Raw genomic sequence first — 17,832 nt, 5'->3', positions numbered from 1 at the left:
TGTCTTCATAGTTTTGCTTACAAATGTCATATTTATGGAGTTATTATATTATTTTTATGATAGTATTTTTTTTTTCATGGAAAAAAGGTCGGCAACAAACATTTTTCGTCATAGTTTTCAATGATAAAATGAACACCTGAGCCACACCCTGTAGCTCTGTCTGTGGTGTCCTGAGGCTTTCCCCAGCTAGATGGGATATGTAATCAGCTACTTTTAGTTGTGTTTATTAATTCAGCCTACCTCTTCCCTATTTTCCAAAATAGTGTACCTGCTAGCTATAATGTTAAGGAAACTTGAGAAGCCCTTTATATATAAAAATCAAACTGAGACGATGCTATGTCTAGTGCTGGTGTGTCTGCTGTTTCTCTATGATTAATTGTGTCTGTCCTTTCTCCTCCAGGATCCCGTCTGCGCCAGGAGGACTCCCCACCCCGGATTGTGGAGCACCCCTCTGACCTGATCGTCTCCAAAGGGGAGCCGGCCACTCTCAACTGTAAGGCGGAGGGGCGGCCCACCCCGACGGTGGAGTGGTACAAGGACGGAGAGCGGGTGGAGACGGACAAAGATGACCCACGTTCACACCGCATGCTGCTGCCCAGCGGCTCGCTTTTCTCCTTCGCATCGTTCACGGACGACGGAGCAAACCGGACGAGGGAGCCTACGTCTGCGTGGCCCGGAATTACCTGGGAGAAGCCGTCAGCCGCAACGCGTCTTTGAAGTAGCATGTGAGTCTCTTTCTTCTTCATTTATCCTCTTTGCTGCATTGCTGAAATGATTCTGCTCATTTCATTTAATCATTCATTTGTCCGGATGAAGAAAAGTCTTGATCTCGTGCTTCCAGATGATGGAAAGACTGGATTTACATTCAGCACAAGAGAATTGAGAGACACCCACTTTGAACATTTCCTGTCAGCATTATCCAATTTTTTTCTTCCATTTTTACATAATGGAAAATATGACATTGTCTTTACTGCAGGGAATAACAGTTAACAAATCAGTGTTTTATTTGAGGCAACTGAAATTACACTATTTTAGGGGTTGACTTCATTTTGCTTTCTGTGTTCTTTATTTGTAATCATTTCCTGTCGGTCTAAAAGGAGCAGTTGAGCCCACTGCGGCCTCATGTTGTGTGACATTGTTTGGTGGATTAATGAGTTTTTCAACCAAGCACTTGAGATACATTTTGACCTCAGGGGGGTTTTATTGAAGTTGTCTGCAGATATTTGAATTGGATATAAAGCTTGTCAGACTATGAGAGGGACATGATGGTATGGTAAGATGGGTCTCTCACAGGTGAGTGGGGGGAGAACGACAGGCGCAGATCAAAGTCCTGAAGGACATCTGACGCAGGCTGCCTGGACTCTGTTGGTGAACACTGACAGGCAGAACCTGAGCTGTGGATCAGATTACCTTTAAAGATGAGCCTCTGCCCCCCCCCACACACACACAAGCAGACCCAGGCTGGACTTCCTATGGAGCGGCTCCCAGGCACCTCAAATGCTCCATAAGGTGGAGCACAAAGTCTCCATGTTGTTTCAACTGGTGCTACTTTTAGTGACATAGTCCTGGGCTATGTTCATGAGACATAATCCAACTATAATATCTATTTTGGATTGACTTCTACTGGTTTGTGTGATTTGGCATGTACAGGAGACCTCATATAATCATAAAATGATTAATCTAGGCATTGTAGAGTCATATTAGAGTCAAATCCTAAGCTCTTATGCTACTTAGTAAACCTGAGCAAACAATAACTGTTTTGATAATGTCTTGAACAGAAGAGACAGCAGCAATAACATCTTCCACATTTGAAAAAGGGCCTGTAGCTGTGTTTCTAAGGCGATTACAGTGGATCGGTGGTGTAGGATGGGTAGTTGGTTTGTGATTCCCTGGGAAATGGACTTTGTGCGTTGGATAGGAGGGGTTGTGTCTCCCACCTCTGATCCAGTCCCCCTGCCTTCCCGAGGGCCTCCCAGCAGCCCCCCAGGTGCTAACTGCGTGACAGCAGCTTGATCTATCGATCGCTGTAAGAGGTCTCTCCCAGTCTAAATGAAAATTCATGAAAAATTGATGAAGTCTCCAGATTATTTTATTTTCCCCCTCTCATACTGTTTTTTAGCCTTTCTTTTTTCAGTATCTCTCCCCTCTCTCTCATGTAATATGGGTTGAGCAGCAGAGGGGTTGAATAGCGGCATTGACTCCTGAATGGCTTAAAGGTGAGGGGTGAGGGGTCAGGAGGCTAGGAGACGAGGGGATAAGGAAGAGCTAAGCAAGGCGAAGAAATACGAGCACATGTATGATTGGTATTATAAGGGTTTGAGAGAGAGCCTCAGGCTCCACTCTGAGGAAACAAGGTTACAGAACTGTACCCGTACCTGCAGTGGCTGTATGGTGCCTTTTGACCAAAGAACAGTACACCCTCAGCATCCACTGATGCCGGTACACACTACATGAGAAACCAGACGCTTTTGGACTTGATTCCCCCTCCCTTTGTTGATGGTTCTAAATATGATCTTTCCAGATATTCCTGTGGTGTGAGGTATATTAAGAGTGTTTTTGACATCCCCAATTGGCTCGGAAGTCCATCCTGGCTGCACCGATTTCAAATCACAAATATTAAACATGTTTAATATTGACGATCGGATATCCTGTTGTGTGATGGGAACGTTTGATCGTGAGAGATTTTGCGAGATTTACGTTGTCATGGCTCTTGTTCATTAATAGAATCTGTAGTGTGTGGTGTGCTATTTTGGCTAAATCGTTGCTCTCCACACACTATAGTTACAAAACTGTTTAATTTAACATGACATGTCGTTATGTGTGGGGTCTCTCACATTTTCAACATTCTGTTAAGATTTGAAAATCTTGTGGTGTGGGCCAGCCTGAAGGCAAAAGCTTTGATTCTGGCTGTCACCACCAGGCAGCATATACACCTTACTGCATAACATGTTAAACAAATTAAACTGACTCATCAAGATTTAATTGTTCTTCAAATTGGCGTTCAATCTTCCAATTCCACTTCTAGATAAAGCGTATTGGCTCTACTCTACCTCACATCATTTTGGTTCTATTGACCTGACCTGACCCGACCCGACCTGAGACAGACACAGTTGGAGGATGACGCAGTGTTGGCCTGACAGAGATGGAGCGAGCGTGTCGGAAGTGGTTGTGCCGGCGGGTCAAGTGCAGTTCAACAGGGACAGTTACTATGTTACTTGATTATGATGTGACAGTGCCAATGATGTTTTATTAAAGTAGAATATTGCTAATATAAATTATTGGATAATGGACAGAACAAAGCCCTCAGAGGCACTTTGGAGTAAATTGAGGAGATGAGGAAAGAAATGAGTTTGAAATTACAGGCAGGGTATTATATTAAGACAGTAATGACTTGTTGCAACTTTAATGACCAGTCATTTAAAGGATATTGAGTAGGAATGTCCTGCAGGATTGTGTCTGAACCAATAAAGTGTCTGGCCTAGGGCACCGTTATGGACAGAATCAGTGCAGCTCCATTGTTGTTTTGCCATTGTGCTATTTTCGTTGTTTGAGTGCACCCTCTCTCCCTCGCTCTTTCTCACTCCATCTCTCTTAAATATACAGTAGTATGTCTTTTAAATGTAGTTCAAATAATCACTTCTTTGTAAAATATATATAAATAGTAAGTATTCACTGACAATAACAATGAGGTCATGATCAAATTAAATATAAATGAAACCTCAGTGTAGGGATGCACCGATGCCACTTTTTTCAGACCGAGTACAAGTACTTACATTTGGGTACTCGCCGAATACCTTATACTGGTATCGGTTCATCCCTACCTCAGTGACATAAAGTTATGACCATCTGTGGCATATTTTCTTTGTGTATTTTTGTTTCCCCAGAAATAAGGCTATCTTAGATCCCAGAGAAGGGAGGGCCATTTCACAGAGCGCTCCATGCCCGGTTTCTTTTGGGCCCTGGGCTTTCTGGGCTTTCTGGGCTTTCTGGGCTTTCCACGCTTTCTCTTTCAGCCAGGTCTTCAGGGGAGCTGGGGGAACAGAAAGGGGGGGTGCTAAATCCCACCGCATTGGCTTACTGCAGTGATTAGCTTTATCAGGTCCTGACATCCGTCTAGTGATTGTAAAGCCACAGCTAATCGCACAAGAGAAAGCAGTATTTAAATCTATATCCATGTTGAACTGGGGTTTGTGTGTATGATATGTCTCTCCTCCCCACCCCCCTCGTCTTCTACCTCCCTCCCTCGTATTGACACACTTTTGCCCCCCTTCCGTTCACGAGTGGTTGAGCAGGACCCGGTGAGATAATTTAATTGTGGCTCTGAAACAGATTGAACTCGGTGTCCTCCTGAGCAAAGCGGCACCGCTGCATGCTGGACATCCAGCTGGGCAGCACTCCCACTCTCTCTGTTAGAGCAGGAAAGGTGGAGTGCAGAGGAAGAGGGGGAAGAGGCCTCTGAGAGGTGCCTCTGCCTTATTAATATGGGCCAGATTGGGGGGGACTACTGGGATCCTAACATGTCTCCTTTAAGTGTTGGATGTTGACCACACATTGTTCACAAATGAGTGGACAAGAGCATGAACTGCCTTATGTTATCTAAGCCTGTGGTGCATGTGCAGAGTGTGAGGATAATGCTTGGACTCACTTTGCTGCATTTGGGAAGACATTTCATCTGAGGTGTTGTTCACTGTCCTGTACTTCAGAAGGATAGAGAACTTGTAAACGTGTTGCCTGGAGGGTATCTGAGCAGTCTGCTGCTTTGTAATTCTTATTCTACCTCCCATCCTCTCCTCTCCACAGCCACGGGATGGATATGCCGCATATACTAGGAGATGTGCCCCCTTTTCTCTTTTCAGAATAAACTAGGTCAATGAGCAGGTTCATAAATCATCGTGAAGCCTGTGTCAGAAATGCTAGCCGCAGCCACCGCTGCTGAATAAATTGCTACCACTGCGTATATCTGTGTATATGTTAGTGTGACAAGGCGCACCTGGGGTGATAGGATCCAGAGGAAATGTTAATTAGCCCCATCTTTTCAGGTGGACGGGTAGCACGCGTACGTAGTGCTCCAAATACAAGCGTGTGGGGTGAACAGTTGCACCTTTAATTGAGTAGTGAATGCGACTCTGGGCCTCTGTGGTTATGTGTGTATTAAACGCGTGTAATCGTCTGGGGACAGAGGCATCGCAAAGGAACCGACGCGCAGAATCTCGAGGTGTAGATCTGTATCCTTTGCCGCTTCGTTCAGTTTGTAACCTTTAAAAATGCAAATGACTCAGAAATGAAACAGATGTCTTGGCTGGTTCTAAATGCCGCTTGGAATGGGATTGGATGACTTTTAAAAAGGTCCTTTGATATCATCTAATGTACCACTTCTGCAATTAAGTGAATCGTTAGGTAGCATTTGGTGCTCGTACAACAAGGTAATTAGCGGGAAAATAGAGTGGGAGAGGTGCGAGCGGTGAAGAGAGGAGGAGGGTACCAAGCTGTTCCTGTTGTGTCCAGCATGAGGGGAGCTAATAAAGGACAGGCCAGGAGGAGCGGGCCAGGTGGGGAGTCGGGCTGAGCCACGTTGCCGAGCCTTTCACAAGCTCATCTGGACTCATTATTCCATTTCGGAGATGAGAAAACGGAGTGACGAGTGCACACAAACAACAGACACTCTTACACACAAACGTGCACGCAAACACCTGCCCTCACGCTCGTATAAACCCCCGGTAGGCTGATGGTTAATCTGCGCCGAAGTCCTTGAGAAATAATGAAGGGTAATGAAGGAAGCAGCAACAATGCAACCATTACTGCACATTAATGATGCATGCTACAGTTAGGAAATAAAACACAGTCTCAAAAACTGAGCACGGCCTAATTAGTATTCAAATCTGTTTTACTCTCACTCTGCGTCTCTGTTTGTTTATGTGGTGGGATTGTAGAACACAGAGCTGAGGTCAGACTGAGGCCCTGTCTACACGTGTACGGTTATTTTAAAAAACAGACATTTTCTTCTATGTTTTGGCGTCCACACGCAAATGGAGTCACAAAAATGGATATTTTGAAAACGCCTTCTAAGGTGCAGATTTTTTAAAGACTCCTGTTACTTTGTATCTGTGCTGGCATGTAAAACGGAGCGTTTGGGAAACGATGACGTCCCCTCCTCATTTCACACATGTCCAGTGTTGCTTTGTGTAATGAGCATGTGCCAGAAACAATAACAAAGATGGCGGACTACCGGCTTTTTTACATTTCAGCACTGCTCGGACTCATTCCTACTTTGCATTTGAAAAAAATGTTACAGTCACAGCAGGCCAAAGCAGGAACAAATTAAACATGTCGAGGCCGAATAGTGATTGAATGTGCTTTTGGGCGATTGAAGGCGAGGTTTAGAGCACTCAGAAGGACTGTGGACATAAACCCGAATGACCTCTCTTTCGTCATGATGCATGTAAAGAGACAGTGGAGGACGGCAGAGTGATGACAGTCATGCAGTTCAACCAGGAATCCCAACCGCCCCACCAACATTACTGTTATCACACTGACTGTAATGAAGCCCAAGGAGTGCGAGACAGAAGGGTGGTAACAAATTCCGTGACACTTCACTTGTGATCTCACCTTGTGGTGACATGTAAATATTACGGTGAGCATTTTTGCATTCGGAGATATTTTGTAAAACAAAAAAAACTTCTTTTTTTTTTAAACGGAGGGGAAAATATACATTTTTAAAGATATCTGTATACATAATACACCTAAAACAATGATTACACCCTTAGATTTGTCTGCATCTTTGAATGGCCCTGTGTTGGCTCACTCACTTGATAGAGCTGCGAAGTGGAGGGTTACTTAACCAAAAACAAAAATTCCAGGACTATTGATATTTCTTGCTGAAGGTGGCAAATTTAGTGCAGAAAGAAAAAAAGAAAAAGTATGCAGAAAAGGTGAGAATGTGGTCCTGCGATAAGAGAGACGGTGAGCAGGCAAGAGGGTGAGAAACATCTTCCCCTGATAAACTGCACGGGAGGAGAAGTCCCTGATTAAATGTGTCAGCTCCGTGTCCGCGCAGCTGCAGTTTGCTGACCTCTGTAAAAAGGTGTTGTTATCTATTGGGATTTACTCACACAGTGTCCGCACACAAACATCTACACTGTGCACACACACAGTTGTTGCCAGCCATACACAGCGGCATGCAGATTGCTCTTTCATTTATCAGCCGCAGATGGCCAGAGTAAATGAGGAGTTTCCCGCCATAGAAAGAGAGAGAGAGAGAGAGAGAGACCTGGCCTGCAGAAATGGAACAGATATTTGGAAAACTCTCACAGGGAGATAAATCATAGGAATACTACCGCAGTCACTACCAGCACTCTGACCTTTCACTGTCACACACACAAGCTAGCACATTCACACGCCATAAGTCCTGAGACTGCACTTTTACTATCCCACAGCGGGCCTCGTGTCCCTGCTCTGACCTCCCCGCTCCGCCGAGGGAAATAGCCTGTCTGTGTTACCTCCTTACCTCCAGAGGAAACGAGTGTAGTGCTGAAGATGGGGAAATATAGCACACCTAGACTGTGGGCACTCTATGGCTGAACGATGACAGCAGTAATGGAGTGGTGCAGGGACGAGCCGGGGACAAAGATGGAAAGTGTGGTGAGAAGGTGGCAAAGAGACGGAGCGCTTAATGAGATCCAAGTTTGGGCTGACCTTTGACCATCTCTCTCAGCCCCTTTATCAGTCTCTTTTTTCCTCACTCTCCACCTCTCCACTTCCACCATTGTGTCACCTTCGAGTGTATAAACCGGATTAAACAAGTGTGTGGCGCTCCGTCATGGATGCCACGGCCCGTCAGCGGAGGAGTGAGCCGTCAAAGCAGAGAATGCTGAGCCAGGCGCTTCTCACGCCCATTAGGGCCCGGCAAGATGAAGCACCCGTCGCAACCGGGTTTTGTTGCGTTTCCTTTATAAACCCCACTCTCGCTCCTTCACACTCTCCCTCTTTCTCTCTTTATAGTGACACTGTTATTGATGGCCTCTCCACTCTGACAATGCAGGGCTATTGCTTTGTCTCTCCTGCCTGCGTTTTGCCTCCTCTCTCCTCCTTCTCCTCATTCTCCTTGCCCCCTCCACACCCCCACGTATCTCATCACCCATGCTTTTACACCGTGCTTGCTCGCTTTGCAGTGACTGAAAACTAAATCTGTACATTAAAGCAGCAGTGGGTAGGATTGGATCAAATAGGATTAAAAAATATATATTTTTATAAAACGGTCACTATATCCTGACAGTAGTGCATGAGACAGGTAATCTGAAAGAAATCATGTGCCTCTGTGTCCTCCGGTGTCCTTCCGGTGTCCTCCGGTGCTCCTAATGGCATCTGCAAGATTTCACAGACCAGAGGAAAACAACCAATCAGAGCCGAGCTGGAGCCTTGCCGTCTCTGAGCAGCTGTCAATCACTCACAAACTGCGATCAAACGGTCCAAACTAGGCAGCGCTGATCAAATATGAATCAATATTCTGTTACTGTAATGCCTATTTCTCTCCTCAAATGTTTTCAGAAACATCTTCTACAGGGCTACAGGGTGTGGCTCAGGTGTTCATTTTATCATTGAAAACTATGACGAAAATGTTTGTTGCCGACCTTTTTTCCATGAAAAAAAAAATACTATCATAAAAATAATATACATAACTCCATAAATATGAACATTTGTAAGCAAAACTATGAAGACATGTATTACAATTTTCACTAAGAAATAAAAAAAAAACACTAGGATTGCGAAAGGTGCTCCAAATGGCATCTGCAAGATTTCACAGACCGGAGGAAAACAACCAATCAGAGCCGAGCTGGAGCCTTGCCGTCTCTGAGCAGCTGTTAATCTCTCACAAACTCCGATCAAACGGCCATTTCCTATTTCTCTCCTCAAATGTTTTCAGAATCATCTTGTAGTGTACTGTTTAGTTGTAAAATGAGAAAGTTTGTGACCCGGCAGCCATGTTGAGATCAGTTGAGGAAATACCAAGCACCGCCCACCAGCCAGAGCAAACTTTCTCATTGCCTCTGTTGAATGAGCAGCCAATAGGAACGCTCTCTCTCTGAAATTACCTGTGATTGGGCAAAGTCTCCCGTCACGAGCCAGATTTTCTAAAGAGCAGAAGTGTAGTTTTCTCTCAGAACACTTGAATTACAATATGCTGAAGGTTATTATGGAATTTTTGCCCAATGATGCCAAAAACATTCTGCCTACTGCCACTTAAACATCCAGTTGCTAAGTAAAATAGTACCAGCTTCGCACTGCTTCATTGTAAAAAAGTGAGCACCTCCAGACAAGCACGTTCTATAAAATAAAGACAGCAGATTGAGCTGTAAATTATTGAAATGTGTCTGCAGGCTGATTATTGATCAGCTTTAAAACATAGACAGGGCGAGAGGCTCCTGCTTTCATGGGTGTATTGCACTTTGATTTCTGTTTTGATATCGACTCACGGTTGTAATTTATTCAAGCCCTGGTGCCGCTTTCAGTTTCTCAGTAAGCAGATTTATTTTGATAATCATATAATTATCTCCCAGAAAACACCCTGCTTTATCAGCCTATTAATCCGTTCTTCGGCCTGTGTGTAGATAACCCAACACCGACTGTAAGTCTATTTTAAATGGCTGCACAGGTGTGCCAGCATAGATGAATATGTCTGATACCACTCTATTTGCTGACAAGAGGGCGAAGTGATAATAATATTAATGGAAAATGTGACCCTGAGTGAAATCCCCTGTGTTGTGAGGGTGGCTTGCCATTGAGTCCAGCCGGGATTGGATCCTCTGACCCCTGGAGAACCCTCAGCCCTCTCCTATCCACCCCAGATCTCTGTCAAACCATAATTCCTTAACCCAGCGCTCCCCTCCGATGAATGCGTCCCTGTAGTGACCGACCTCCCCCCACCCACCACCCTCTCTCTCTCTCTCTCTCTCTCTCTCTCTCTCTCTCTCTCTCTCAGACCCTCTGAGATGGCAATCCATCATATGGAGCTGGGGAGGAGGTGACAGGGTAGAGGGCTGAAGTTCAGGGCGCTATAGCTGATACGGGTTTGAATCGAATGTCGCTGGAATTGATTCACCCTCTGGCGTGTGGAATGTTGTGTTATTCCTTCACTGATGTTTCCTGCTTCAAATGCCCATTATGTCCTTGGTTACTTTCAACACACACCCTTAAACACACATTCATTCACACGCATACGGGCCTTTGCGCAACACTGTATGGTGCACAATACTGCCGGTGATTGATCTTATTGTGGAAGAGTCAACCAGGACCCAGCCTGTTTATTTTGGGTTACGACTGGCACTCTGATGGATATGTCTTGTTCCACGCTGTCGTGCATATTTACGCGCACAAGCACACACACAAAGAATGCTGAAGGTAAATGTCTTTTGTGGCTGTTTTTCTAGTTGTGCAAACATTAAGGACAGTCCCTGCTTAAAGTAGCCCTTTGGGAACACAGGAGACTGAGCATTTCAGCTTCATTAGATTCTCAACTGAACTGTGTGGATGGAGAGGAAGTAGGAGACTGCTTGGGGGAAGGGATGAGGGGCCTAGGAAGTTGAGAGTTCATAGTGTGTAACTTTGCCATCCTTGTGGTTTTGAAAGAAAAAACCCATCATCAGGACCTCCCTTCTCACAACCTAACTTTGTGTTGATTAATAGTTTTTTTTATTAAACTGTTAGCAGGCTTCGCTTGGCCCCGGGCCCCGGCAGAGTAATCGTGGGCCCGGATGTGTTATGACTTGGTAATCTCTCGATGGCGTAGACAGATATCGTGTTTGGCTTGGATTACATTTGCTGCAAGGGACACCTATCAGCCACCAGAGTCCTCAACAGCTGCAGACCAGAGTTGAAACCTGATCATCTAGTCTCTGCTGTCTCCCTCTCCCTCCCTCCCTCCCTCTATCACTCTCTTTCCTCTTTCCCCCTCTCCACTCCCTTCCTCTCTCATTTCTTTCCTGCTGTTTGAAAGTGATACCCAAAGCATTTTGATCACTTTCAAAAGTGAAGGGAGACAAGATCAAATGTTTGAGAGCGCGCTTTCGGAGGCAGCTGTGGTTCCATTCTGTTTTTACAGCCTGACCTTTCCATGACTGCACCGCTGCATCCATTGGGCATATCAGCAGAGGACGTTGGGTGGCTGCTGTGTCTAGTTGAAGGTGACCTTGTGTGTTGCAGAGGTAATGGCTTCCCATTTCGATGTGGAGTGTGTCCTAACTGCTGCCTCGGCCTGTTAGACCGCTCTGGGATCAGTCCCAGGATTGACCGAGGTGAAGGAAGGGACACGCAGGTTTAGTGTTGTTCATTCAGCGGCTACCGGTTCACCACGGGAGCGGCTGCATCCAAACCCGTTGAGAAAAAAACGTCAGCGGTTCTCAGCTTCAGGACCAGCAATGATTTCATGGAGGGAAAAGCAGTGTGACCAGGTGCAGTGAGATGACATCACATGGTGAATGAGACTGGGAGCTGTGGTATGTGTGGCCACCTGCTTCTGCAGCTGGGAGGATGATTAGCAGCTAGCCAGGCTGATTATTAACCAGCCAGACGGACGGACAGACAGACAGACCGGGACACTGACAGACATCGCACATTGCCAGATATGAGCCTGCACATTGGTTGGCACAGCGGAGACCAGACAGACTCGCCCAGACCACTTAAGCACTAGCATGGCCAAAGGCCAACTGAATAGAAATCAGAACACCCCATTCAAATGCTAAGCAGAATGTTATCTCTGTGCCTCTTGCTGCTGGCCCCCGTGCTCTACACCGTCCAGGGCAAAGCTATTAACCAACATGCAACATGCTCCCATGTTTGCATGTGTTTCATTATGTGTGTGTGTGTGTATGTGTGTTTAGATAGGCATATGGGAAGTTCTCTTTATCTTTGCTTGCTGTGTTGATGATAAATTCATTAGGAGTAGTTTTTGGGAAGATATTGCGAGAGTAAAATTCTTAGAGATATTCCTATCTTTGTGGGAATAATCTCATTGTTGGAATGCGGTTTTTAACATTTGCTGCTGCAGTTCGTCCTTTTTTTCCCCCTTTACCTTGGTGAAGTCGTCGTGCTCTCTCGTGTGATGTGTCTTCGTCACGTGACAAACTACCTGCAATTAGTTCTTCTTCGCTGCTCTAAAACAGTAGTTGCCAGTGGCAGCCATGATACATCCAGGGCGACAGCACACTGAAGGCTGCTGTTTTGGAGCGGCGAAGAAGAATTGATTTACGGTTAAACAAGTTGATTTTATTATGGGTTAATAAATTATGATTTCGGATCAGTGCTTAGGATGACGTACTCGCTGATACCTGATCCTGAATTTTGGTCAGTATGTGACACATTTCCGATACTGGTATCAGTATCAGAACAACTCTAAAAATGTAGCGATCTATGTTTTTGGTATTGTATTTACAATATTTGCTGTTGATAATAACGCCATACACAACCGTACCAACCACCCAGCCAAACCAAAACGATGGCAGTGAATCATCTTAGGAGCGGCTATACAGTAATTGCAGGGATTTGTCTCGGATCCACCAAGATCTCCTTATTCCACAGGAAATGAAATCTAACGACACTGAGTGATCACCGAGGGGTGTGTGGCTAACTGATGAGCGCGCTCATTTGACTCCACCGATCTTTAAAAGCCATTAACGCTCTCCTGTTTCATGCACAAATTAGGCCCCCGCACACAAAGGCGCACAGGCACAGCAGCACATAGATGTTTGGAACTCGAACACAAGGCACATATGCACACACGTGCCTGTGTACACATGTACACACACACACACACACACACACACACACACTCTGTAACAGACTCCAAACTCCCTCTTTGTCGTCCAACTTACACAGCGAACATTTGCCCATTTGAAGCCTAAATGGCACAGTAATGGAAAAATGAACCCCCAGACGCCGCGTTGTAATGGAGCTGAAAAGAACAGCTTAATTGGCCAACATAAGCCATGCCCAGGCATTAACTGTGAAATTTACATGTTAGCTTTTTCCCCCGTCTTTCTTTTAAAGGTCCCTGCGGTGTTCATGTGGAACAGACACATGAATTACAACTCTGACACTTCATGAATATCGATTTGGCTGCTGTTGCTGCGCAGGAGGTTATGGAAAATAATATTATTCAAAACATGTTGAGTGGGATACATCTGCAATTAGTCGCTTGTTTACGCAACTAATGTGTTATTAGTTTAATTGCCTGTTTTTGGTAATTCACTTAAACACAACCCCATCCTGTGAAAAACATCCTGAACATTAAAATGAACTATAATTTAGAAATATTGCGGACACACTGTTAATTGTTTTCATGATCCCTGGATGACTCATCTTATTCAAAATATTACATTTGGTAAATTACTCTTTTTATCAGATTTTCAGACTTGAAACAGAAGATGCTTGTCCCCGTGATTTAGCTCCATTCACAGCAGCACAGGGGGTTGATAGTCCGGTCGTACCTCTGGGTCCAGATAGGCTGACCTTTGGTCAGCTCTGGATGTGACCTCTGACTGACCATCGATTGACCATCATCTGACCCCCTTGCTTGGAAACAGAGCTGCTTGCGGGTCCATTTGGCAGTCTGGAGAGCATCTCTAGCATACACTGCTAATACGGTTACCCTGGTGTTATTGGGAGATGTATGAAAGGAGAATAGCCCAGGAAGGCAGGGTTATTCCTGTGTCAGAGGAAGAAAAGCACAGATAATTCAATTACAGACTAAAGGATATGAGCATCTGTCAGCTTATTCATTCTTATAGTACTCAAGTTCTGTTGTTCCGGCAGTAACCTCAGATTGCCGCCGGATTTAACTCATTACCCGCTTTATGGCAAATTGGTATTCTGACATCTACGAATTTTTATTTACCATGTATTTTTATTATTTTACACTACACATGGCCTTTCCTGCTTTGTAAACCTTGCACAATCCTTCTACATTTGCTGAGACCAGATTCTGTTATCTCTCCTCAGCATCTTGCCACTCTTCAACCCCCATCCCTCCTCCATTTCTCCCTCATCCCCTAAATTGCTGTTCCCTAACTGGCTGTAGGTGATAACATTTCAGCCGCGCAGCCAAAACGCCCATCCCCCTTCTCGCTATGAAAAATCAAATAGTAGCTGACTGCTAATAAAATTAGCCGTATTTCTCATAAACCATAATAAGTAACTTGATTCGATGAAGGATGCTGATGAGGGCAGGAGACAGCAGTAAGATTGGGAAGAAAAAAAAAGGGGGGGGGTATCATTCATCTCAAAAATCACTCAACGGTGCCAACTGGGGTGTTGATTGTCATAAATATTCTTGGACCTTCAATTTTCACCCCCACCCCCACCCGCACCCCACCGCACTAGAGCATCTCACCTCTCCCGACTGCGTCCATGTGCCAGCGACACCACCCTCAGTCCCCTCTCTCTCTGTCTGTCTCTCTTCTCACATGCAGCAGGGGGATGGTTGGCCCAAGAACATGGCATCATTAACTTTCTTGAGTGGCAGACGTTAGACGTGCCGAGGGCCGTCCTGTCCCACCCCCTGCTGGGTGTCCCTCCACCCCCATCACTCCTTCCTGTCATCCTCCGTCATCTCTGCATTTCTTGCTTCTTCTTCTCCCCCAAAACAGCCGTCCACAGATTCCATGTGCTTGATGCTCAGTCAAGGGTGAATGAGTGGATGCATTAAAGGATACATATCCAATTTCAGCGTGCGGCTGTGCCATATGACTGTTGATGTTGATGTGCACATTACAATATGTTTTATAGTGTTATATATGTGGGGGTGGGTGTAGATTTGTCTGCATGTAAACAGTTGAAACCACTTATAGTGATCACTTTTCCAGTGATCAACCACTTATATGGATCAAAAAGCTTGGGACAGAATCATCCCTATACAAACGCTGTTTTAATAATTTGCTAGTGTTCATTTTGGGTCTTTTCATACATGACAACATCTGGAAAAACATTTTAAAACTACGGTAGACTAACGTTGATTGAATTTGTGTTTTGTTTTTTACTTTACTCCCCCGATACATTGCCTTGCGGACCGTCTGCTTTCCGGCTGGATACCTGAGGCTGATGCTGCGTGCATATTAATATTGTGATGGGAAAAGGAAAGTCATCTCTGAATGAAAAAGGACTGCGCACGGGGAAAGCACCTGTGGTTTCCTCGTCAAGTGGATTGATAATGCCTGGTCACGTACTGTAATGCCCCCACAGTGAAACTTGTTCCATGTCTCACCTTTGGTGAGGGAAAAGGCAGAAGAATCTGCAGCGGTCAGTTTCATTACTGTTATAAATATACAAATGTCAATTAGATAGTAATCTGCATTAGAAATGATGCACAAAAACAAACATTTGGTTCTAATAATCATCCGTATAGGGATCAATTTGACCCGGACAGATGTGATCACTTTAAGCGGTTTCCACCGTATGGCTATCTGACTATTGAACTGTTATGACTCCACTGGCTCCACTACCACACAGTGTCAGGAGTTTTTGTTGTTGCCACCAGTGTGGCACGTGCTGCTGAGCTCCTTGTGGTGCGACGCCCAGTCTCATTAATCACAAGCCCTGTGCTGGAGCCCTGACAACCCACAACCTGGTGGCCTACCACCTCCCCTCGTGTATACTGGGACGGCTCTGCACCATTATCTGCTCACAAGAACAAGGCAACACGGCAATGACAGCTGCCAGTGGTCATTTGAACCAACCCCCCTAACCCCCCTTTCAGTTGAGACTCCTCACTTCACATATCCCCCATCAAGCTTTTTTGGCTTTCTTTTTCGTCTCGGGATCACAAGTTTTGAACCGCCGGAGCAAAGGTCAGTGGATTTGCCAGGTCGCCGCGGCAACTCTCAACAACATCAGATGTCAAGAGAGAGTTGGCCGAGCATGACGAAGCAGAGAGCTCTGCTTGGCTGGCCGCTTCCTCCTGGAGAGCAGAGGAAGCAGGACAGAAGGGGAGAGAACAGTCTTTTTGTTAAGCATACTCTCTCCCTTGGCTCTGGTCTGTGTCTGGAGCGATGAGGGTTGTGGTGGGGGGGGGATTTAGGCGTTCATGGGGGGAGTGTTAAGGGCAGTTGGGGTCCAAGTCAGGCTTGCCTTGTACAGTGGGGTGCTGGGGCTCAGAGCGGTGCCGTGGTCTAGTTGTGTCATGAGCATGTAGCTGAGCTGTCACTTGTCTCTAATTGGCTTAGATCGGCCCACAAGAGGCTCAAAGCTCACTGACCCACCCGCTCTGACTCTCTCACCCGACCCCTCTCTCATTAGCTTCTTTTCCTCTGCCAAGCTAAGACAATGGTCTCCACATGGTCCTTTCCATTGGACCGTTTGATCCAAAATCTCTTTCTCTCTTGTTCCAGCAGGCCTGTCACTTTCTCTGCCTCCATGTGTGTCCAGTTATGGGGGTAAATCCTCGCAAAGAGCAGGAGAATGATGAGAGAGGATGCAGAGGGCAGTTTGATCTAATCCTGATTGGAGACCTGATTGATCTGGGCCCCGGGGTCGTCACGGGGTCAATACACGGACTGATGACAACATGGATCACCTTAAGGGAATAAACCTATCGCGGCACTTTCACATGCCATTACACCTCGTATCAATCCGAACAAAAATTCACATCGGTCGTCGCCACCGTCACAGTTAAAGATGCATCCTAGCACCTCATTTACCGGCGCTGCAATCTGTCAGCCATTCTGAGTCCTGCCAGAGTGGGTGTTCCTTCTCGGGCAGTGCAGGATTTATGACGTGCTGCAAGGGTTCAGGGAATGACCCTCTAGTGTGCATCCCTGATGATGTTCTAATTGGATGGGGTGACCTTTCTTCACTGTAATTTTGAAGTGTACGTGGTCCTTGGGGGTGGGAACAGATTAAAAAGCAGCAGGGGTGGGCTGATTGATGTGTGCTCTGGCTGGTGTGGTTGTGGATGGACAGTGACAGGTAGAGGGACAGTAACATATGAGTCCACAGCTGTTGAAGGGGAAGGGATGTACAGACTGATACATGGGAGGTGGCCACAGCCAGGCCTGACTGATTGATACCTTTTGGTACATCATCCCTTGTAATGGCTGCAGAGACTATGCCTGCTATGATTGAGCGGTGGGTGAGGTTGATTGTTTGGTTTCTGGATACATTAAGGCTGCACCACATCCTATAATTCATGATAATAGCAGTATAACTTTTAATGGGATGAAGAATTGTCACATCATGATATTGCTGCATGTTATATTGTGCATTTACACCATGACTAATGTTCAGCAGCAACAGCAAAGTGAAAGTAATGTTGCTGCCGGCGCCGTAGTGATGAAGAACTTGAGGCCCCGACACACCAAGCCGACAGTCGGCCATTGGACAGTTTGGGGCCATCAGTGAGCGTCTGTCGGCCTAGTTTTTTGCGTTGTTTCACGTACCTTCGGCTCTAGTCTGCCCGTGTCGGAGATTTTTCGATAGATTCTGCATGTTGAATCGCCGGCGGAGCGCGTCGGTGTGAGATATTACTCTGTTCGCCTGTTCAGCTTAAGCGAAACGGTGCACAAGAAGAGAAACAGAAGCGAGGAAAGCAAGCAAACGAGTAAAGTCCAGAGGACAAACAGAAGGCTCTTCTCATTTTTCATCTTCATCTCATGTGATCATTCCAATACACGGATATCTTCACAGCGACATCTGGAATGAAGCTAAGTGGTGAATGAGAGTGGTGTGACAATGGTTGGCAAACACCGTTTTGTTTCATGTAATTATCATAATGACGGCTTGTATATCTGCAGTCCTTGGTCTTCTGGTTTTCCTTTTTGAATGACGAATACAGACTACCGCCGCCTGCTG

At 45.7% G+C, this 17,832-nt stretch overlaps 1 protein-coding gene across 7 annotated transcripts in view; it reads left to right on the top strand.

Moving 5' to 3' along the window:
* The window catches only part of robo2 (roundabout, axon guidance receptor, homolog 2 (Drosophila)), a 353,842-nt gene that overhangs the window by 157,662 nt on the left and 178,348 nt on the right, over positions 1 to 17,832 (top strand). For all 7 annotated transcript variants that reach the window (XM_037776246.1, XM_037776242.1, XM_037776244.1 and 4 more), the window contains exon 2: positions 401 to 725. In XM_037776246.1, coding sequence (XP_037632174.1) covers positions 566 to 725 — 160 coding nt within the window. In that variant the 5' untranslated portion in view covers positions 401 to 565. The remainder of the gene's footprint in view (positions 1 to 400; positions 726 to 17,832) is intronic.

Source organism: Sebastes umbrosus, chromosome 7, assembly GCF_015220745.1.
Source record: "Sebastes umbrosus isolate fSebUmb1 chromosome 7, fSebUmb1.pri, whole genome shotgun sequence".
Classification (NCBI taxonomy): domain Eukaryota; kingdom Metazoa; phylum Chordata; class Actinopteri; order Perciformes; family Sebastidae; genus Sebastes; species Sebastes umbrosus.
The sequence above is the reverse complement of the archived record's forward strand: the minus strand, read 5'-3'. Positions and strand labels throughout refer to the sequence as shown.